This window comes from Vanessa tameamea, chromosome 22 (assembly GCF_037043105.1).
Source record: "Vanessa tameamea isolate UH-Manoa-2023 chromosome 22, ilVanTame1 primary haplotype, whole genome shotgun sequence".
NCBI classification, from domain to species: Eukaryota; Metazoa; Arthropoda; class Insecta; order Lepidoptera; family Nymphalidae; genus Vanessa; species Vanessa tameamea.
In genome coordinates, this window is record NC_087330.1 from 3,553,232 (window position 1) to 3,578,669 (window position 25,438).

Below are 25,438 nucleotides of genomic sequence, written 5' to 3' on the forward strand. Positions count from 1 at the left end.
ATCAACGCTGCAATCATTTTTCTAAAGCACAGAGCCGATATTAGAATTGACGGTCGGATGCACGCAACTGTCACCTAAAATATTTATTAATTGCTGAAACGGGAACGGAACCGTAAACCCGTATCGTGACCCCCTTCAATAGTTTTAATAGAACGACTCCAAATATGCAAACTAGTGAGCGAAAATTTATAACTCTAGCTTTAAAAATTAGTACAATATTTTTCCAACCATTATTTGTCTCTAATTTACTCGAAATTACAGTTATTTTATTTGATTATATAAAGCTTTAATTTTTTAAAGTAAAGTCAACAAATTTAGGTGATTGGGCGGTGATTCTTTATATAAAGGAATGGAACGACTAGAAAAAAAATCGTTCAACGTGATGACACGAATAATTTGGCATCATCGAAACACACAGTAACAGCCTGTAAATTTCCCACTGCTGGGCTAAGGCCTCCTCTCTTTTTGAGGAGAAGGTTTGGAGCATACACACATCACATTGCTCCAATGCGGGTTGGTGGATATATCATATCATCGAATCGATTTCTTAAATATCCTCTTGCACCTTCGTATTTGTTCGAAGGAAATTCAAGCGAATTAATTAATAACAAAAAGTTTTAATAGTGGAATATTGAATTCGACTTTGGACGTGAATAAAATCATTAAAAATCATTACTGGGTGTAAATTCCGCTCGTTGATGAAAAGATAATTATTTACCCTCTACTGATCTGCATCTGAATGTACGCAACATTTCCTTCAGTTTAACTACTAATATGTTTAATTTAATGTCGCTCTTGAGTTGATACCATTTGCATCTAGTTTGCATGCTTAAAACGTTTTCGAATTACTTTTAATTTTAATTAAGCCTCATTACTATAATAACGCAGATTATTCTAATCATGAACGCCGATGAGCAGATATTTGCCCTCGAATGACATTATTTATATTGAAATAATTATTATATAGAATTGCATATTCTCTAAAATAATACGGTTTACACGAGTGGTGGTTAATTATTTTTATATTATACATATGACATATTATATATGTGACAGTAAAATTATAAATACCGTTAGATTATAATCTGTCTCGCAAGATATTGTACCGTAACATACTGTTTACAATTTAACCCGTTACATTTTGGAAGATTGATGATCTATCGCAGTGAATTATAAACACTCGAACTTAACCGAATGATTTTAAACTATATATATATGTGGTTTAATATATATATATATATAGCTATATGATGTCATTATATAGAAATATTGGGCAAAATACAAATATATGATAGAGGTTAAAGATACTGAAAGAAATTTGTCCAACAAATTGTATAGAAAATTACTGTAATGGCTATTTTAAATGGCATGTAAGGTTTAAACGTATACCACTACTACTACGTATATTAATAAACCTTGTTTCATTAAATTATAAAAGTAAAGTCGAGGGTAATCCCTACCACAATTATATGCTGTTATATGAAGACATTTTTTTATTTATGCTAGAATGGCAGACGAAGAAATAGATTGCGAGTAATTGGTCACCTTAGCCCTTGGAAATGGAAGAAGAAAAAACCAGTCCTTAAGATGAATGCGTCTCCAATCATGAAACTGACACAGGTCAGCTTCCTGTAATTAAAATAGGTCACACACGCTTTAAGCCGGAACAGCATTCACAAGTATCGATATTTGACCATACAATGTATTGATACCTAGTAGGTGGTACCACATCTAGTAAAGACCTATCACCGGTAGAAAATCAGTTGCCACAAAATGACAGCTATTTCGCAGCTACGAGTCATTTTAAAACAAAGTTTAAAAGAAAATCCGGCTAAATAACATTTAATGAACATCACGACCACAAATACAAGAAAACCCCATTATATTTTTAAAATAATTTCATCATTCATCATCATTATACTTAGTCTGTGCACTGCTAATCATTGCAGATATTAATCTAAATTACCTCTAATGTGTTTGGCGTTAGGTCTAAAATACGCTGAAAGGCGAATCAATAACAAACAGTTCACGAAACATATTCGACGACAGATGGAAAAGTTTAGTAGGAAGTCTTCATATTTCGTTTACGTACAAAGAAAAACAACGATTGACACACGTGTAAAATCACGCACACATAAAAAACGCTTGCAATCCCTGGCCCAGACGTGAAGGCGAGCCGGTTAGAAAGAGACAGTTGATCAATACTACACGTTAGAAGAGTACAGGCTAGTGATATTGACCTTGCGTGTCGTGACGTCAGCCGCGACCTAGCTGCAGCTTCCATCCCTTACGTACTAGTGTGCGTGAACCAGACCCTGAATTGAACTAGTGTGCGTGGAGTTCCGTTTCCCCGAACATTAAACTCGATGTGTGTTGTGCGTGTTATAGCGTTGTGTGTATACAGCATGCAACAGGCGAAGTTTGTATGTGTTGTGACATTGATTTCCCGTATAGGAGCAACAGGCGCTACTTTGTATTGTGTTTTTATGTATGCATGTAATTTATATTCATTTTAATACCTTTGACTGTTTGTAAAATTATAATACATAAAGTTAGCAATTATATTAAAGTTACTAAAATATAATATTGGTTTTGGTTAAATATATCTTATAAGTTTCAAGTATGCATTCTCAATGGATATTTATGTTTATTGTGTTTGTATATTTGTTTTCAAGGTTACATTTTTGTGTAGATTTTCAAAAATAAAACATCAAATATTTTGTGACATTATAATTCGATAAAAAAACGTTATTTACAAAATGCCCTATAGTATAACAGTATAATAATTATTACGCTGGAAACCATAACTATTATATTACTAAAAATATTAAAAAGACACAAGTGAAATTATGTTCAAAATTGTTACGCCTTTTTTGTTATTATCAACATAACATATTTACGAAGTTATCTAAACGTTCTAAGTAATTTTAATTTTATTCACATTATTATTTCTAATTGATTACAATTTTTCATTTATTTATCACATTTCCTTGTAAGCCATCACATATTATTTAATATATAATTTACTTGAATTTTTAAACTCTATTTTAAAGTATAAAATAGGACAAAATATTCGAAGTAAAGAAGAATTAATTTTCGATTGTTGTATGAACTTTGTGATATTATTATAAAACTCGAGAGAAACTTTATACATCGATAGTATAATGATACTATTCGTATTTCATACGTATTACACGGTAAAGTTAAGTTACTTATAGGTATTAATTCCACACATATTCAAAGGTAACTGTAGTGTGAAAAACCAGTGTGTTTTTGACCAAAGACCTTTACGGCCAAAACCGCCATGCATATCTTTAAAATATAATATAATCATAATATTTGGAATAAAAATTGCATTCCAAGTTCAAAAAACAAAATCGACATTGTTATCAACGCCATCTAGTTTCACAGTACAACAACTTTATCGAGTTTTAATAATTATGCCATATTTTTTTCACTAAACTATGATCTATTTATATCTAAATTATATTAATATATTCTACGTATAAAAGCACGTATACTAAACATTTAATTCGCCTATAAATATACGTTATTGCATCTAATTTATGGCATACTACTTTCAAGGAGTCTCAATAAAAATTATGCGTTTAACTTAATCATAATTAATAACCTTACTTCCAGACTTGTTTTTCCCCGTATAGTTTGAGCATTAGCAAATAGTTAAATAATCAGCACCTTTGCGTTACGTTAAAAGAAATAGTGACAGTCGATTTAATGACTACGATAAAATCTTTACCCGCTAAAAGTAAAACTGTTTCAATCAAAAAAAAAAATCATATCAAGTACTTATTGATTGTTGATATTTGCCATGTTAAATCATTTTTAATAATATTTCTGTTTCATATCATTATTATTTAAGATTAATTGAATTAGTTGAAATTTAATTTAAACGAAGATTGCGAGTTCAAACTCGTGCAATTAGTAAATTTCTCAATTTTCATTGCGAGGAAGCGCAACATGTATAAACGAACTGTATTACATCAGCGAGGTGAAATATCAACGGCGCTGTTACAGGCTTTTATAAATTTAATAAAAATATTTTAAAAAGTTACAATCGAGTACGAATTAAAAAAAAAATTCTCAATTGTTCCATTTTCAAAATTTAAAATATTAAATTTATTTTGATATCATGCTCGTTAGATTACATTCTCTCAGTATAAACTAAAACTTTAGTCTAATTAACAAACTTCACATACAACTAACGCTATTTAAAAATAACTATATAAGCATGCTTTGTGCATTAAATAAAAAAAAAAAATGTTTGATTTTTATTTTGAAAACAATACAATAATTAAACCTAGTATTCAAAAAAATCTTCCAATAACGATGACAATTGGAACAGAGACTATACCTACGTCGAATCTAACAACCAACTCTCCTTTACTCCTTTAATTCCGGTTATTATATTGAAAAAAAAAAAAAAAAATACGTTTCGTAATTTTACGAAACTCGAGCGACGGCGACGATCATGACGGCGAACGGCATGGCGCTCTCTTATACCGTCGACGATTTTCTTTAGACAATTGTAACATACGTGGCGTGTACTAGTTTAAGAAAATTAATACCTATTCTTGTATTTTTTTGAAGATTTCAGCTGAAGTATTTGTTATCTTACCTATATCACGCTGCTAAACGTAACGTGCTATTGATTCGTAAACTAAATTACGTCTCGTTGACAATTCTATTATTCGTCACCAAAACGAATTGTTTCTAGAATATTCTAACTAGGTATTAGCAGTAACTCCATTCGAGATAAGTGCTTGTAAACAATTAACATCTCAAATATCCACATATAGCAAAACTTCAGCCTAGCTTATAGTTTAAATCCTAGATTTTAAGATGTAGATGATAAGTTTTTTTTTAAACTTAATATTTAATCAGGAGCAGGCTTCGCATCGGACGAGGCCAACTTCATCGCAGTTCATGCATTTGAGAGCGACGAATTCGGCTGTGAAATGGTTCCTGTGGAGGCTTTTCTTGGAACCATTGCAAATCCGACATGGTAGGAGACGGAAACCACCGCAGAATTGACAAGTGTTGCACGCGTCTGGACTCTGAAAACAAATTTTATATGTGTATGTATTCGAAATACGGCACAAAATAATTTCAGATAATCGTTTATTTAATATGAATTATGGTAAATTTATTAATATTGTAATATTATAAATGCAAAAGTAATTAAATATGTCTGTCTATCGGTTGCTCTTTTACGGCCAAACCACCGAACCGAACTTGATGACCTTTGTCAATTTTTTATCGGTCAGTAATTAATTCCAGATAACAATGATACTATAGTCGGTAAATAGAGATGTTCCTTCACTCTTATAATTTGATATTATGATAAATCTAGGCAACTACAAAGGGATAGAGAAAAATAATACATTCAGGCACAGAAATATACACTGCCCACTACCTAATTCAGGCCTAATACTAAAAAAGGAATCCAAATATTTTTGGCATGAACTAGCATTTGGTCCAAGGACCTCAAAATATGCAACCTTATAACAACGAGATAGTACGTAAAAAACACTTATATTAAAACTAAATTCAGTATGAATTACAAAGCTTTGTTTTATTCAACTACAGTGGGAACAAGAGTAGGAAACTTCAGTCCGCTTTTATAAATGTTCAAAAGGTGGACGTGCGTTCGGGAGAGATTTCTTTGAAACGGTTCGTGTTTGAATATATTATTTTGTTTCGAATAAAACTTGTCCAGTTTTTTAATGTGAATAGGAAGTATTATATATGAAACAAAAATCTTTTATAGCTATTGATCAAAGTACGATATAATTTAAAACAAAAAAAAAAACTAAAGCATATATAACAAAGATTAACTTTAATTATTTTTTTTTCATCTGGACATATTTCTAGAATAAAATAAGTATTATAATGCTTGAGAACCAATAAGACAACGATGAGCGATGATACCTACTTATATTATGTAGATTGAAAAGTAGAATCGTATTAAAATATCTTAAAATGACAACTGTATTCTGTAAGAAAAAACTCTCCGTAGAAAACAGGCTAGATATGTCAAAATAATTATAATTTTATAGGATACACGTACCAAAATGGCGTATCAGTGATGTCAGTTGTCAACATTACACGAGTGATATACAAAGTGAATACCTACAGATCGCACTACAGTTTACTTTTGATAAATTAATGATTTATTTAATCACTTATTTATCTATATATTTATATATCGTGACTCTAAAGATATCGTTAGGGAAAATTTATGGATTAAAAATCAATGTTTTGACCGTTACCAAAATAATTTGATTATTATATTTATAAACAATTACTTGTAAAAATATTGTTTAAAACCTTTATAACACGTGATCCAAATTATAAAATGCATCATATATATATCAAATAGGAAGCATGGTTGTATAAGCATAACATTATGCTCAAATGGAATGGAGGTAAGGCCCGACATCAGGAATTTTAGATACTTACTTTTATATACGCTACACATTTATGTAGATACTCATTAACAATTATATCGTTAATTTAAGTTTTCTAAATATCTTATTTATAAAATGTCGTTCGTTGGTGTTTGTTAATGTTAAAGATTAACAACCTTCGATACTGTTTTGCCGATCACGATAAAAGTTTGAAATGTATATATATATGTTATTTACGCATCATTTTATATTTGTTGATTTTTTTTTCTGAATCTCGACACTAGACAGCTAACATTTTTAATAAATAAAATCACCATACAATAAACAGCATTCAAATATTATTATGGCATAGTGAGGCGGACGCGGGCCACCTGATGGTAAGTGCTCACCACCGTCCATAAATATTAGCTGTAAGAAATATTAATTATTCCTTACATAACACCAACGTACCACCATCTATGGTAACTAAGATTTTAAATCCCTCGTACCTGCACTTACAGTGGCAGTTGGCACCCTTCAAACCGGAACACAAAAATACTCAATAATGCTGATACGAACTTGCACTAAGCTCTCCCATTCAAGTAAATTCAATTACCGGTTTAAAATTCGGTTGTATTGAAATCTTTATTTCTCAAGCTAAATATTTTGAAAGTATAGTGATGAAACCGACAAGGATTTACACATCTTGCGTCATAGTCGCCACGCCTCGGTAACATAACTTCTTAGTGATGGACCGGTCAATCACTAAATATTAAAAAAAACTCCCGCTGTGTCTGTACGCAATAAACTTTAAAACTACCAAAGAGACTTATATACGGGTTTCACTAATGATTCATGAATAAAAGGAAAGTATTAATGTATAATTAAGATTAATGTTTCATTAGAGTTTTTGTGTTTAAATTGACTAAAATAATTTAGACTAATAGAGATTTGTATTGTAGTTATTAATACAATACATTATTAATTTATTTATTTCGTATTTTTTGCATACAATTTTCAATAAAGTATAAAAAACAGGTTAATCATAAATTATACAAAGATATATTTATCTCTATCGGGCAACCTGGATTTAGGATTAAGTCAAGACGAAATCGAGCAGTTTGCGCTTACTGTTAACTCAAGTAAGGAAATCACTTTACAATTTAATACATACATATGCATATACAAACCAACTATACATACATATTTATAATTGATAATTTAATTTAAAAAAAAAACCGAACTGAATATTTGTCATAAATAGTTTGAAATTGGTATATCATTATGAATATTCTGTACGTATGCATGTAACTGAACTCATAAACTGTTGGATCAATTGCGATTGTTTTTTTTGCGTACTAAAGTGGCCGATGGTTCAGATTGGACCCGGTAGGTCTGTGATCGGGAAGTAAAGAAAATTCTTATTTCATCCGAACGAAGTCGGGCAACTAGTATACCTATATATTATATGTAGGTATGTAATTTTTACACCAATACATATATATATTTTCTCATAGAGAATTTTGCAAAGTATTTACGTTTTTGTGACTCATCACTAGATGGCGCTGTACATACACGTCTTTACCGTTTCAACCGACCATTGATATGTTTACGCAGACAAGACGTTAACCGGTCTTGCTAGTATAGTATAACTTCTAAAGGTTAAAATTATTAAACAAGAACTTGGCCCTGTGTATAAAACACGAATATTTTAACTAAATAAATCAAAATAATTAATATTTTTTTTATAATATTTGGGTAGAGGGATGACTTCACTCCATCTGATGGTAAGTGGTAGTGGAGTCTAATGGCGAAGACGGCCAGTACAGAAAAAATGAACTACACTAGTCGGCCTCGCCGGCCCTAAAAATGACTCATTAGGGATTTTTTAAAGAAACCCATTTTATAAGAGGAATGGAACACGTCTGGTAGAGAATACCATTTGTTATCGGTACGACTAAGATACGAGTTGCTTTATTTCTTTTTGAGCGATAGAATTGATCTCACAGTTAAACGGTGACATCGAGATCTTCTAGCCATTTTAATGTACATACGTATTTATTATATTAGTAATAATAATTTCGTTTGTATTTCCTTTAAAATGTTGTGCACGTTGAAGAGTAAAAAAAAAATAAAAATATTTATTCAGCTTATTACGGTATACACAGTAAAGGTTGGAGCCTTCTTTTAAGTGCAGCAGGGCACCTGTGCCAGAAGACACCACCCTTCCTTATCAATATCTTACAACAGCATATATTATAAGCGTGTGTGTGTGTGTGTGTGTGTGTGTGTGAGTGTGTGAGTGTGTGTGTGTGTGTGTGTGTGTGTGTGAGTGTGTGTGTGTGAAGTTTTAATGAATATATTTTAAGTTTCATGTTAATCACGTTATACAGGTAACTTGATTGCGAAGCGTATTGGTTCTGGGCAAAAACTGTTCTCGTACGAGGTATTTTTGCAACATCATATCTATTTCTCTTGCTAAGAGGAATATATAATCTATCTATGTCTGTTTATATGTGTTCTTTTTAAATAATAGTCGCAATGCAATCATCACGAATTACTAATATTCCTATTTACCCCTTCAATTAAGCTCAACGCTTGTATTAGGAGTGGGGAAGACAATAGCTCAGAGATCAGGATCGTTATAAATTAGCGGGCTATCAGGTTACGGTAATTTGTAAAATCATTATTAGCTCAAGAAACATTACCTTATACGGTTTCAGCATTTTCCTCAATTCACCGCACTCGTTCAGTTTCTCAACAGTGTCCGCGTCCTGAAAGGAATAATGTTACCGTATTAAAAAAAAAATACAGCAGAATCAATATATATTCCAGGAAGCACCAAGGAGGATTAAATGTATGAAAAATAACAATGAAAATGCGTTTATGACAACTAGAATGTAACAATTTCAAAGGAACAATCGCATTCATTTGTTTTGACAAATTGTTGATAAAAAAATTGATGACCCATTTTGAAGTAATTTGATTTTGATTTTTTCATTCAAAAATTTTTGTACTTTGTTCGAGTAGACCTTTCGTATCGTCATTTTACAGAACTGAATTAAAAGTTAAACCACAGCTTCGGAGTGTAAATTATACCGTGAAGAACTCAGTAGTTAGTAATTACAGTAGTAAGTATTACAAATTTTAATATATAATTGTTATTTTTTAATACCCATCTGTAAAATGACGATTCGAAAGTTGTCGTATAACAGGTAGATCGATCTAAACATTTTATTAGTTATACATAGACACGTGCCACAAATTTGAATCAGTTTAGTTGCGGTTTCAGTCTGCAGGAAATCGTGCGCTTAAGATTAATTTAAAAATCATTTCGTTTCTTTTTTTTTTAATTTGAATTACACTACGTCATTTCTCAGTTAATTTTCAGTAAAAATTGATAAATCACTGATGAAAAAAAGATTGTTCGGTAATTTACGAGTTTATCGCGTTCTAATAAACATACAGACGCGGCAGCGCGACTTTGTTTGATATATAGTGACGATATCATCACACTTCAAAGCGTAATAATAATTTTCTTAGTAAGTTCAATAGTTAATCATTATCTACGAACATATCTACATATTTGTATTTGTTTCGAACTCCTCATATGACTGTAATAGGTATTAGCAAACTTAAACACATTGAAAGACCCTTTTCAATTTAAGACGATAACCATAAACGTCTAAATTTGAAAGGAAATGTGAAAGAATGAATGGTGTAAGGTAAAGCGATATAGGTTTATGTTCGGTGCGTGGGCAGGTGAGATTGGGTCCATGTCGCATTAAATAAGAGACCGTGGAAGGAATAGTGGATTGGTTTAAAGCTAGCTATTATCCTGATCCGATATATATTTAATTATATATGATTATTGGATTTTCAGTACTGTTTATGAACCAGATGCAATCCTAACTCCCTTGATATTTTGTGGTATTCTCATCCTAACACACAGTTGCATATACGTTGGTGATCTTGCTCGATTGGACGTTACCGATATTGGATGATCTCACCCCTTTAAACTGTGTTTGCAGAGAAAGGTGTTACAAATCTGGTGAGTACATGGTCTGCAGGTCAATGGCTGCGTCGTGATTTACGCGCATCATTTACGTGAATTTTTTTTATATGTATTATGAAAAATATATTGCAAAAATAAGTCGAAGGTCTCCTTGGTATTGTATTATTTAATACGCCGATCTTAATTAAAAAAAATCTTGTAATAGATAGCTTAGGAGCAAGAAGCGAATAATAACGTGAACATTTTATTTTTATTTAGAAGTCTAAATGTTTTTAAAATTTTATGAAACGAAGGGGAAATTCTATATATTATACATTAATATGTACGTATTTCTTGAATGGAATTTAAAGAACTTTGGTATGAAGCGAGCTTGAACCCCAAGGAAGGACATAGAATTTTATTCTCAACATCTGACGGCCAACACGAGCAAAGCCTCGGGCGACAACTAGTGTGATATCATTTGCATTTAACAGCATTAGTGTCTTATGGTCGCTGTCACTTATTCGTGTGTCGTTGCTCCGTGAAGAGGATTTTATAACGTGAGATATACGACCAAGCCTTTTACGATTGTCAATATCCTCAAAAGGTTATAGACCCGTCGGATACAGACGAAACCACAAATACTTCCTTTAGGAACTACATACTAAAACTATTTCAGCAAGAAAAGTATGTTCCGCTTGAAAGGATAAGTATACAGACGTTTCTCATCTATTGTTAAAAACAGATAAAAAGTATGTCAGCACAATAAAGACTAGATATATTTTTTTACTTAAAACTATTCGTTTTTATATCATATATCGTTTATTAAAAATGTATAGCAACAATTATTTACTATAAAAAATGGATATAGTTACAATTTTGTTTATGTAGTACTAGTTTCCGACTGCGGCTTCATCCGCTTTAGAAGGTGTTAGGTATTAGAGCTTTATAACGCAATGTCATAAAGAAATTTACTGTGTAAACGGTTTATAATAATTGGGTCTCGAATAATGATCCTAAGTTGTCTTTTTTATGACAGCTCTGTCACTTGTTTTTCTGGAATGTGCTCGAACGTGTTGACAATAAATCTTTTATCATCTTTATGGTTTTTGCATTTTTGACATTAACCTATCATTAGGTACCTCATTTATTTTTCTGTATGATGTATATATATCTGATGACTTATGCAGAATATTATGACGATCGTTTCAGATGTGAACAAAACGAAATAAATGCACAAACTGATTTCGCATTTACTGAATTCGTTACTTACCATTTGACTACCATAAAGAAGTTAAAAAGTCCGCAGTGTTACACATCTGTGATTCGGAAAGAATATATTTATTTTGGTGTTTCTCATTTAGCCAGTCAAGCATCTCCACCGTATGCTATGAATATATATTCATATATACATTTAAATAATGTATTTGTAACAAATATTATATATAAATATTCGCTATCTGTAGTTCCTCTTTATATAGACTTTATCGATATCAAATATCACTCTCGTTTAGACGTCCAATGTGCTTAAAAAGGGGTATACACCTTATTAGCACTTAAGCACTATTGCGTTGGGCTAGGATCATACCAATCCAATTTCTGACTGATTCGAGCCCCTTTTTTCTGCTTTTGTTCTGCAGGCAACAAAAGCTTATAAGACTACTTCTTTTGACTTGTAAACAACATCTTAGTGGTTGAAACAACAGGAAATTCTATCGTTACGATCTTATACCATTGTCGATCTTTCTCCAACATACCCAACAGAGTCTTCTCTCCACGATTTAATATATAAAAGATAATTCTTTACCTCAATTGATTCAGTTTTGTATCTTCTACTAAATTCCTTTTTCTTTTATTAAAGTAGGTTTCCAATTTAGTACATAATAATGCCATTAAGTTTGAAGCTAATTGTACTTAAATATACCGAGTTATCATTTAACTGCTTGTGTTACTGCAGATCTTGTTACGAGCTAACTTTTACCGTCGAATGTAATGAGCGCTTTCAAGATACCCATTACAAAAGTTTGCCGTTTAAATTTTCACCATATTACTTTGAAATAAAGATCAAATTCCGTTGTTCTTATTTAAGCTTATTTTTGAGTAAATTTTTTATACTATATCTGATATTAAAGTACAGTTAAAAAAGAATTGCATTGGATTATACGAAAAATATTGAAGTAACTGCCTCTAAATTTCCCACTATTGGGCTGAGGCGATTTTACAAAAGATGAGATGAGATGATGATGAAGATTTGTAGCTCAATCCTTCACACTGCTCCAACGCTGGTTGGATAGTGGATGTCAATGGATTTTCATGCCACACATTTTCAAAGAGCAACACAAATTAAGCAAATTTAATTTGAATGGTGATGGCTCGGAACCCGCAATCTATATTTCGTAAGGCTTTGTGCGAGTCTATCTGGATAGGTAACACCCACTTATCACATACTGTATCAGCAAAAAGCAATACATACTATGGTTGTGTTACGGTTGGATGAGTGAGTCAGTATAACTATAGATACAAGGAACTCTTTAGCTCCCAAGGTTGGCGTCGCATTGGTGATGTAAGGAATGGTGAATATTTCTCACATTATATAGGCGGCCGTGACAACAAGGTTGTCCATACCGATTATATTTAAAAAATCTTCGTTTATGATTCACGTGTTCTAACTACTTGGCGACATTGATATTGTTAAAAACATATCGTTTGAAAAAAAGGATATTTATTTTAATTTTTTCTAATTCTATTATCTACGGCACACAGATTAATAATAGGTAAACATATTATGTTACATATGGGTGTCGTGTGGATTTCTTATTGCGTTGTTCTGCGTAAAATTGTTCATCCGTCTTCATATATTTCACGGAGCTCCATTAGCTAATCGTATGTGAAAAACCTCGTTGGACTAGTGGCTATCTTACAAGGTCGCATATCCCGAGTATATAAGTTCCGATCATTTTATGAAATTTATGTTTGATTACTTTTGAAATGGAAACTGGATTCTCTAAAATGTGATAAAATACAGCGAAAAAATTATCAATTCGAACGAAAAAAAATTTATCAATGAAAAAAAGGTAGGTAGTAATTTATTTTATTATTTATTGCACACCAATATTTAAATTAAATTTGACATTAGGATTAACAAAAGATGCACGAGGTGCAACAGGCGGCCTTATCGCTAAAGCCGAGATCTCTTCCAGGCAACTTTTGGCCAGAGTAGTCGCAAAATACACATGAAGGGGTACAATTATTTTGCGACTAAGTATAATAATGAATTACAAAAACAATAAAACACAATATCCAAATAAATATAAATACATAACTATGTACGTATAATATATACATATATACCCATAAAATATACGTGTCCTCAAAATAAAAGGAATTTAGAAAAAATAAACTAATACGCACTTTAATATAATAAAGACATTGCAATTGCAATAAAATACCATTCTTATACTGATAATGCGCTCGCAACTGATCAATGGATACACCCGCAGGGCAATTCCGGTTATAGCATAGCAACTGTTGTTATCAAGCAAGAAAAAAAGGAGAAGTTTATTCCGGGGACAATTGAAAAAAATTATAAGCTAACCTGAGAAAAAAAGAAAGATGTTATTTTATATATGTATATTTATACCCCCATTTCGATCTCATCGACCGAGGGATAAAAATCCAAAATGGCCGGTACCAACTAACGGTACCAAGAGCAGCACGGGAGTTAACACTACTTTCCTAATAGTCAGGTTCTTGTGGCTATTTACATCACCCTTCAACATCATAGAATATATTTACAAAAAATATTGACGTTTTGCGGTAGAAAATTTGATGATAAATGGTACCCGCACAGATAGGTATGCCCAAACCGCCGGCAAATATATCAGCATATTATACACTTAATTTTATTCTCAAGTATGTTTTAAAATGTTAAAACATAGCGAAAACAAACTAGTTAAGCTCATATAGATTATTATGCAAGTATTTGCACTGAGTACACATTACTCTAACGAGTTGTAAATTCAAACATTGTACACGTATTTGCATAATAAAGTGCCTATCATTAAAAAATGTGTTAACATTACAAAAAACAAAATATTCACATGAAAGTAGCTATAACAGTTCAAATACCGTGACTAATTTATAAAAAAACGACTTCACGAAATCACCTGTTACACGGCTTAAGGGTATATAATTGGATAATTTACTTATCGACTGTCACTATTGTGCAATCCTTCGGCTATGCGATTATAAGCAACCTTTGATGGCCCAACATTATCATCTATGATAGGAGTTATGAAATTTCTAGTACCTTAATTACTGGTGGTAGAGCTATCGCAATTGTGCAAGTTAAGGGTAGGTATCGCTCACTCATCAGATATTCTACCATCAAACAGCAATACTCGGTATTGTGTTCCGACTTGAAAGGTTAATGTAAATACAGGCACAAGGGACCTAAGATCTTAGTTCCAAAAGTTGCTGGCGTATTGGCGATGTAAGGAATGGTTAATATTTCTTACAGCTCCAATGTCCATGGGTGATGATGATTTAACATCAGGTGGCCCTGCTCGTCCGCCTACCTGTATCATAAAACAATGCATGAATGTATAGCCGTTCAGGGAAAGACCCTTTCTCTTTTCTACCTCTCATCCAATGGACTATCACTTATCACGATTAACTTGACCCCTTTAAGTTGTACCATAAATTATTGATATTACAGAACAATCAAAATTTTGTTAATTTATACAATGTGTGTAATTTTCATGGCTTGTATTGTAACTAAGAGGAATATACAGTTTTGAAGCTATGTGCTAAAATAAAATAGAGTAAATATTTTGTTTTCATTAAAACAAGCACCAAATTATTAAACAAGCCAATGGCTTACTTTGAATATACGGTATATATATTGAATGTAATAAATAAAGTAGTAGGAAGTTATAGCCTGTAAATTGTCCCACTGTTGGGCTAAGGCCTCCTCAACCTTTGAGGAGAACGATTGCAGCTTTTAACAATACACTGCTCCAAAGCGGACACACATGTGATTGGATTTTAGAGAAATTAGACAAAATTTTGGTTGGTTCCTCACGATGTTTTTCTTAACCGCCAATAACGAGATGAATCGAATACAAATTAAGCACATGAAAATTCAGTGATGTTTGCCTTCTTGTCTTTTTAAAATAGCTTTAACACAATCCCATTAATATTCGCTTCAAAATCATTATAGTAAATTACGTTGATGTTATTTTTCGTCTTGTTTTAATGAATACAATTATTTTTTTATGTTTCTTCTCTATGCCTTCCAAAACTTCGATTGTGATCAACTTTAAATGAATAGTTTTACGTATGACCAAACTGGTATGAAAATAAAAAAGATTATTTTCTGAGTATATTTGTCCTTCAATATAAACGTTGTATGATCCTTACCCGGACAATGATAGAGGGTTAGCTATATAAATAGTTTTATATTATGTTTATTTACGTTTTATTAAAATACTCGACGTCGATGTTTTTTGTTAAGTAAAAGCTTTGACTTTTATATTGCTTGGGGCCGTTTACCTTTAAACTTAGAATTACTTAATATTATAATTAACGTTAACGACGATATATTCTACACTTCGTACGCGAGGCAGCGTAATAATTCTCTATTACGGCCTTTGTGTACATTAGAAGGGGTTGGTACTATTTGACTCATCAATTCTTTTAATAATAATATTATTGTTGTGTACCGGTTTAAGTAAGTCAGCCAGTAACTACAGACACAAGGAAACATCTTAGTTCTCAAATTTGGTTGCACATTGTCTATGTTAGGGTTAATATTTCTTACTATGTCTATGGGAGATGGTCATTTACCAAACTAACAATAAAAAAAGAAAAATAATACTAAAAGATAATTGATATTTTCATAGGATCCATTAGGAAATACTTGAGAATAAACGCACTGAAACGTGTCCTCTTCACAATGCTTTCAAGGTCAAGGCCGGTAAGGCTATGCACGTGGAAATCGGGAGCTTTTCGAATATAATTAATTGTTCGAGTCAGATAAACACGTGTATTATTTTATAATGTTCATTTGTAAGAATTTAACGTTCATATTTTAATTGATTACAATATAACTGGTTAAGCTATATAAATGAATGTAAACCTAGGTGGCCCAGTGGTTACGCGTGTATTTTAACCGATGATTGCGGGTTGCTGGGGTTAAGACTCTCCCTTTTGAGGAGAAGGTTTGAAGCTTACTCCACCGCGCTGCTCTAATATGGGTTGGTGGATACACATGTGGCAGACTTTCATCGAAATTAGACATATGCAGATTTCCTCACGATGTTTTCCGGCACCTCCGCGCTCGAGATGAATTATAAACACAAATTAAGCACGTGACAACTCATTGGTGCTTGCCTGGGTTTGAACCCGCAATTATTATTAAGATGCTCGCGTTCGAACCACTGGGCTATGCCAGGATTCACTAAGAATAAATATAAGATAAATAATATACATATTTTTTTAATTAACGCCTTTTAACCTCCACGAATCGTGTCTTTGTAATCGTCTAACTCCACAATTTGAACTATTCCTCGATTCAATCCGTAATTGCCATTAGCAACGCAGTATTCATAATTGTTTTGTAATTACTTCGGCGATTAGAAGTCCATTTGAACGTATTGCTTGCCAAAGATTATCCATGTTTATATAGTTTTGTTCTTAATCCTTCGTAGAGTTGTTGGGATCAGCAATTATAGTATTGAGTGATCGTCTAATGAATTCATCAATTCAAATTTGCTGATTCACATTCGAACTACTGGGGTATTTTGTTTCTATGGGTATAATGTAAGTTTATTATTGATATTGAATTAATATGTTAATAAGTGAAATAGTAGCCCAGAGGGAAATGTAAACTAATATCACCTAATTTCCGACATTCCTAAGCTAATACATCCTTCCTGGGGTAAAGTATTCGTTTCAATAATGAGATTCCACGGTATTTTTTTTTGGTTTGACTTTTATTGGTGCCAAGAGGGCACAGATTAACAGCTATTTTTAACTTGGCCTATTAAGTAAAATATATATATTTATATATAAGTAAGGCATATTACTCAATACAAGATTATATTAAAGATAAAAAAGCATGAACATAGTATTTATTGAATTATAGGCAGAATATATAAAAATTTAATCGTTTACTTTACTGACATATTCTGTTATTAAAATGATTGAAAAGAGTAACTAAGTTTCTTGCCGGTTCTCTCGGTAGAATGTAATTTCCGAAACGGTGGTAGCATTACTTATTTTTGTAATATAGGTAGGTTTGAAAAATTACAACACTAAGGGGCTTTTTGAACCGTAAAAATAATAATAAATAAAATTTATGACTTATTTACTTACTTGAAAATGTATAAAAGCGTCTAGAGGAAATTTTATGGCAGATTCTTAGTACTGGACTTACAGCCTGAGACAGACCAATAAAAGTCAGTTTTTATCAAGAAATACTCAGCAGTAGCAGTTACTCTTTTCCAACATTTAAAATACAAAGTTATGTTGGTTAAATATAATTATATATATACATATAAAATATTTAATTATATATAATAAATTACAAATATTTTTAATTTTAAATAATAAGACGATCAACTAGGAAACCTCGTAGAAGGGGTACATGTCAGTCACCTCCTCGTGGTGTACGCTGGGCAACGGGGCTGGCTTGAGCTTGCTCGTCGGCCACGGCTAAGACTGGCGGGAGGGATGCCGCGGGGCTACTCCTGGTACGTCCCTAGGGCTCGCTACTCGAGCCTCCCAGGTAGTTTACACCGGCGGTCAGCGGCGGAGCCTACCATCTTATCCGCCGCAGGGCGTCAGCTTTGTTGACGCCCAGCCACCAGTGGCGGACTTGGAGTTTGCCACATTCCCACGTGGAGGATGAGGGGGAAGGCGCGTACTAGGCACGCTTTCCATGAATATTCAGCCGCCTTACGGCGGCTACCGTTGGTGGGGTCGCGGTTGCATGCCCTTGGCGATCCCGTGGCCTCACCACTCGGCGGCATGGTGGAAACCTGAGGATGGTTTTAATGGGTAGGACAGGGCATTAGCATTTGCGTGCCCTGGCACGGGGCATTAGATCTCGATTGAGTCCCACATACCCGTCCCGGTCCCCGACCGGGCGGCATGTGTAAATGCATTTCCTCCTCGTAAAACAAAAAAAAAAGGCCACCTCGTAGAAAGAGGTGAATGGCACCGAAGGACATCCAGACTGTAAGAGTATCTACACATTATGCGATTAGCGGGTACACGGTCAGAGTCCGGTTAACCGCAAACAAAAATCGCTCAGTCGGTCCCTCGGAGCGCTGCAGCCCACGTTCACGCAGTCGTTCGCCATACGCATTACGCGAGTAGTGAGTTTGAGGTTGCCCGCCATTGACGGCTCATCACTACCGGGTTAGCCGCATTGAAACTGCACCTGTAGCTAATCGGATGGCTGTCGCTCAGTATGAACATTGCCTTACAAATTACAAACATTCTTTAAGCCGTCAACATATCGCTACCTACGAGTACTAAGGCTACACACGGTACCGCAAAAAAGGAATACCAAGGCATTGAGTATTGCACTACACACTCACGTAACGGTATCATTTGTGCGTGTAAGAATGTTATGCGAATGTAGAAATATCATTACAAGAAAATTTGACCGTCACGAAAAGTCCGGTAATTATGAAATGTCGAAATTAATCAAGTTATCAAAAGTCGAAGTTATCAAAAGAATTTGTAGTTAAGAAAACCAATGTACAAATATTGAGTAAATTACGCACGCAAGCAGGAGTCAAGAGCGGCAGAACAGAGCGGACATGAAGTGTAGCGGACATAAATTAAAGAGCATCCCATACAGCAAACATGTATATTTGATAGATAATGGTACGGAACCCTTCGTGCGAGGGTTCGACTCGTACTTGGCTGGTTTTTTGTGTTGCATGTGTATATATTTAGTGATAAAAAAACGTATGAGTAAGTGAACCGTTTTTGCCCAGACAGACCTAAACTTTTGCTATTAATTTGTTTGAAGGATAGAAAATTTCCATTAGTAGTTTTTGTTTTCAGTTTGAGAGTCAATTCACGTTTCACGTCTTAGAGGTTTTCAAATTGAAGAGCTCTGACCGCACCTTTATGTATTTATGTATGACTCTTATTGCTATGACAATAAAGTCTAAGTTGCAACAAAATCGAATTAAAAATAGCAGCATATTTTGCTTTACAATGTTTCAAGGCGAATTTCAAAACAGCTTTCGTTATTATTTTTTTGTTAAAATTCAATTTATTAAAAATGTCGTACAATGTTTACTCGAGTTTAACTCTAAAATATGTACAGGATAAATTCAAGCAAACGATGGGTGTTTTCGCACCTGAGACTCGAGGTTTAAAGTAAATTTTGAACTTTAATGTTTTGGATCGAAGTTCCTTGTCGCGCGTTACTTTTCTGACACTTGGCGCATTAAAGCTAGAAACAAGAGCTGTGGTGTGAGTAATGTGTGTTTACAAGTGTATTGTCTATGTGTGAGTGTAATTACTTCTGTATAAAAATAATCTTCTTGATCGTTGTTTATTTATTTCATTGTGTAATAAATCCGTAATAATTAGTTATTTATTATAAATGATCACTGTGTTGTTACGCTTTCAGGGCTGAATTACTGAACCGATTGTGATGGAATTTGATACGAAGTAAGCTTGAACCCCAAGGACAACAACGGTTACTTTTTATGCTTAACGCCTAACGACCAAACCCTAAATCGCGAGCGAAACTGCGGACGGCAACTAGGTATCTATATATTAATACGTGAAGGGAAAGCTTTGTATCCCTTTTTGAGGCATTTTTACATATAGCTGTGTTACATATACATATATTATGTTGAATAAAATAAAAAATCAACATTTCATTAGCAATTAATCACGACGGAGGACCACAACTTCATTCAATGAACTAATGTATAAACATAATGATTTGCAAATTGATAGCAAATATGATTTTTCGAAAATAGAGAAACTTTTTAATAACGTTACTCTTAAACATATTCCATTCAAGTCGTAAAACTTTCCTCGTAATAACTCAGATATGGCTAATGTCGCTAACGTCAGGATCCTACGTTACTCCTGGGAGGTATAAACAGGACAATAACCTATTTAGACAAGACATGGCAATACTAACCGTTCTTGTATTAATTTAATTAATTTAATTATTTCAATAATTAAAGTTCCATTTTTAAATATTTAACTAAGATCAGTGTTTAAATAATTTTAATAACAAAATTAAAATTCAAGTCACTTTTCGCACACTCGGTGCAATGTCCGGTCAGTACAGTGGTATGCATTAATTAACCCCCTGTATAACTTGCATATGTGTGTGTACCCAACACTAAAACACTTTGAAAATACAATAAAGTATAATATGAGTGAGCTTATTAAGTTAGTTTTATTTAACATAAGAATTTATGTTTAATTTTGATAAAATATTTTTTATTCGTTTAAAACTGCTGAATGGAATTTAACGAAATAAAAAATAATTTGAGTTAACGATATAATTTTAATCTTTATATAACTCCTGTGAACTCTTCCTAAATGGCTGGATCGATTTTGATGAATTCATTCGTGTGTATTTGAGTAAAATTGGATACGGTAGGTGCGACCTTTTTTTTTATAAAACATATGTTGGCGAACGAGCAAATGGAAGATCTGATAGTCATTACCATTTTTCAAAGACAACTAACAACAACAAAAATTTTAACCATTTCTTACATTAACCATAGAAAAGGACTTGTTAAGACCCTTGCGTAGTTACACTGGGTCACTCACCTGTCAAACCGAAACACAACACCACTAAGTATTCCTGTATGACGGTAGATTATATGATGTGTGAATGGTACCTACTCCGACGAGCCTGAAAATCTATACAAGTTCATGTAATATTTTTTTATTACATTTTTTTTCATCCGTTCATCTGAATCTAGTACTCTGTGATATCGATGTAAAAATATCGAAATTAAAGAGAAATAGCTACCACACAAACGCATGTACAATAATCCAAAAGAGCAATCTTCTAAATAAATACTAAGTTCCTTTTCGTACGTCTCAGTCCGTCTGGTAATGCTAATTACAATGTTTCTATGAATTGACTTCGACTTTTATAGCGACTTAAATGTTTTATAGTCTGTGGCGCGTTTTATCGTTGTGTGTGTCGCGTGCCTCTCAACAGGTGGAAGATATTGATTTTGCTTTAGGCTCGAATTGCACTGTCTGCATTCTGGAAAGATCTCGAATTTAATAATGTTTAAATTTTGAAATATTGATTTATATGTTAACATAAAATAGTAGAATAGCATTTGTAATCGCCTAAAAATTGATCAAAAAGTGATTATGGTTCTTAACCTGGCGATCGCAATTAGATACGATTAATAGTTTTTCTAATTAGAATTTTATTAAGAGGTAGCAAGGTTTTATAATTCACGTTAGCTATTTAGGCGGTTACGGCTTTATAAAGTTGAGAAACGATTATCGTGGAGCAAGGAGTATTGTTATGAAAATTAAATAAAATTTATTGAAAAATGTAAAACGTCTACAGTATATTTATATATCACATTGATTAATACATTAATTTGGCGGTTTTTTTTTTACTTGGTGGTAGGACTTTGTGCAAGCCTATCATCAGATATTCTACCGTCAAACAACAGTACTAAGTATTGTTGTGTTCCAGTTTGTGTGAGTGAGCAAGGGACATAACATCTTAGTTCGCAGGGTTGGTGACACGTTAGCGATGTAAGGCTAATATTTCTTACAGCGCCATTGTCTATGGGCGACGGTGACCACAAAGCATTTGCTAAAATTTGCTCGTCCACCTGTTAATATAATTAAAAACCCATCGTTTTATATTACGTAACTAAGTAAATGTCTGAATAAAGCCTAACCATCTTATGAGTTGCAATTAAGCGTACGTCTTTATAATGCAAGCTGTGTTCCCTACCGAAGAGAATAGAGGAGTCAATATTTCGAAAAAGATAATGTAAATAACACATAGATAGATCATAGATAAGTATACGGTATTTGGAATTATGATATATACCAAAACAAAAGTCTTATCGAACGTATATATAATGACTTAGGTTTTATTTTATTGTGACGCGGAATAACTAGACCGAAAAAATATAATTGTGATTGCCCATTTTTGCTTGTGATATTCTTTCGGGTAGTTTTTACTTGTGATTACAACATGTAATGTTTCTATTTGATCCGAAACAATGTCTTGTCATACGAAAGTTTAACACTGGAAAATAGTTTACAAAATTCTAGACAATCTTCCTGATGTCTTGAAGAGTTATAATTGTTATGTATTAATAGCACCGTGTTGTGCAGTAATGTTAACCCAAAGAAACACTAATAAAATATATCTAGATTTACAAGAAAAAATAAAGTTTAAAAAAAAATGGCATGAAATATCTTTAAAAAATATACTGCAAAAATCAAAATACAAAAGTCATTATTTATATTAAATCTTAAAAACTTTTATTTCTAATACTCGGGGTCGGAACATTTCTGAACAACACAATCTAATTATAATTGCTTATCGAACTATGTACTACAATGTTAAAATGTAGCATTTTTAGATTATATTTATTTGCTGCAAGCTGGTCTTGGTATAACTTGACAGTTATGTTACCAAGACAAAAATATAATTTGTCCTAGTAGTTTCGTACAACGATCTAAAAAGTAAAGAAAAATATTTTTTATTTTACATGTCACAAATCAATATTTCAAAATTCAATTTAAAGCCAATTCATGTTTTCTTCTGCAAAACAGCAGAATACTTAGCATTGTATTGTTGTGTTCCGATGTGAAGGCTGAGCGGAACAGTGTGATTAGAGGAAAAAATTACATAACATCTTAGCTCCCAAGGTTGGTGGTGCATTGAACAGGCTGTCATTTATATAGGTATATTTTCATTGAATAAATATTTAAACGAATAAGTCTTAATATTGTAATAATAATATATATTATTAAAATATTATCGTTTCAATTGAAATAAACTTCAGACGAAAACATTTTTTTTTTATAATATTGAACAATGACATTTGTAACTGACAATGTAAAAATTATCGATAGTAGAAAGGCTTAAATGTCAGTGACATCTTAATACAAGTGGTTATAATACTTATTGCCATAATCTTAAAATTCATATTCCATTTTTTTTTCTTAGTATCGTAACTGGTACACATTGGTACTGAGCTTGTAAATCTTAAAAAAAAATTATATTCATTTTAGTCTAGACGTAAGTATCTACTGAAAGTATAAAGAGAATGTTGGCAACATTTAAGTAATTTGTTATTTTTAACAATCCGTGAATATGCGAAGATTATTTTTTTTTGTGTCTAATTTTGTTGTTTAATTGAACGTAAAATGATAATTTTTGAAATAATACTATTAATAAAAGCCTGACCGCGTGGAATATTAGGAAAAATGTTAACATTTCCTCGTTGAAATGAAATCCCGATTCTCGAAAAACTAACCAACACAAAATACGCACAAGAATGTTACCATTTTAAAAAAAATTTAAATGACTAACTGCCAAGCCACTGTGTCTAACAGAAAAAAAATGCACAGCAATTCGTTATGAAACGCTAAAGAGTCCTAAGGAAGGATTATTCGAGATAATTAAATAGGGAATTAAAGTTTATATGGAAATTGTCACATCTCATGTTAGAAACATGAAAATCGGTATTGAATCTTTTTTGACAATTCATCATTTAAGGGAGTGAAATCTAGGTTGAAAGTTTGTATTAAAATTAATGTACATTTTTTATAGTCCGCTATACTTTTGTAAATTTTCGATGTAAGTTCTAGTTCTTATTAATTTAATTAAGTTTCAGTTGCGTTAGTTTCGCAAGAGTAGAATAAAGTCCACCTCAATTCTAGGGTATGTAAGCTTACCAGCAAAAGAACTCCTAACTGGGATTGACGCTATGTCTGCTAAATCTCTGCTAGAAAGTTAATATGCCAAGTATTTAAATTAATGTTTGTTTTGTTTCTAAGTATCATCTTTTACTAACATACCTGTTAAGTACATAATTAACGATACGGACTCAAAGTCTTATATAAACGCATTCAATTTTTACTAATTTACACGTTTCAGTCATTTGTTTTGATAAAATTAACGAATAACTTGGTAATCTGTTATTATATTATTAAACGTTTTATTTGTAAACTACCTTATTGATTTTAAGTGCATTGCAATTTACATCTGATTGTGCAATGCTTTTAGCGTCAACATATATCCGTCTCTTACACTCCGAGGCGTAAAACAGAGATAGCCTATTCTGAAAATTCAGTATTCCGATAGAATTTTGCTTGCCCGAGGGTATTAGGGAGTTATTTGTTCGGTTGCTATTAGCTTGTAAATTATCGATTTTATACTGCAATTGTAATCGCTCTTATTGATTTAACAATAAAGTTCAATTTGTTAAAGCAAAAGTGATTTTAAATTGGTTCAATTTAGAGACGCACAGAACAATAAAAGCTTAAAGGAAATGTTATACGTGTGTAGTTATATTTATTTTAAACTAACCCGACAGACGTTCTCGTGAATATTTAATTCTAATTACTATAATTAATTAAATAAAATAATTATACCAAATACTTACTGCTTACTATTCTAATGATAGACAATCTATATTGATATTAAAAACGAAAGTAACTCTGTCTGTTACCTCTTCACCTCTTAAATCGCTGTACCGATTTTGATGTAATTTGGTATAGAGATAGTTTAAGTTCTGGAGAAGGACCAGGCTACTTTTTTTAATTCACCCCTCGAGGGAATAAAATGGCCGCAGGTTCAGCTAGTATTTATATGAATTGTACACTCTGGCGCGTTTATGAATAGTTTTGTTGGTAAAACAGTAACAGGCGATATACAACTGGCTGTGCTAGCCGACTATGAAATGTCCGCGTTCAGTGTATTCCTTTTTTATAACACCATTAGGCTGAACTGGGAAAAAATAACTCTTTAATCTTAGCA

At 32.5% G+C, this 25,438-nt stretch overlaps 1 protein-coding gene across 1 annotated transcript in view; it reads right to left on the minus strand.

Moving 5' to 3' along the window:
* Positions 1-4,874: 4,874 nt before the first annotated feature.
* Positions 4,875-25,438, minus strand: part of LOC113393609 (glutaredoxin domain-containing cysteine-rich protein CG31559-like) — a 92,761-nt gene continuing 72,197 nt past the window's right edge. Inside the window, exons 4-5 of the mRNA XM_064218476.1 lie at positions 9,116-9,181; positions 4,875-5,075 (exon numbers count right to left, since the gene is read on the minus strand). Of these exons, the coding sequence (XP_064074546.1) occupies positions 4,899-5,075; positions 9,116-9,181 (243 nt within the window). The 3' untranslated portion in view covers positions 4,875-4,898. The remainder of the gene's footprint in view (positions 5,076-9,115; positions 9,182-25,438) is intronic.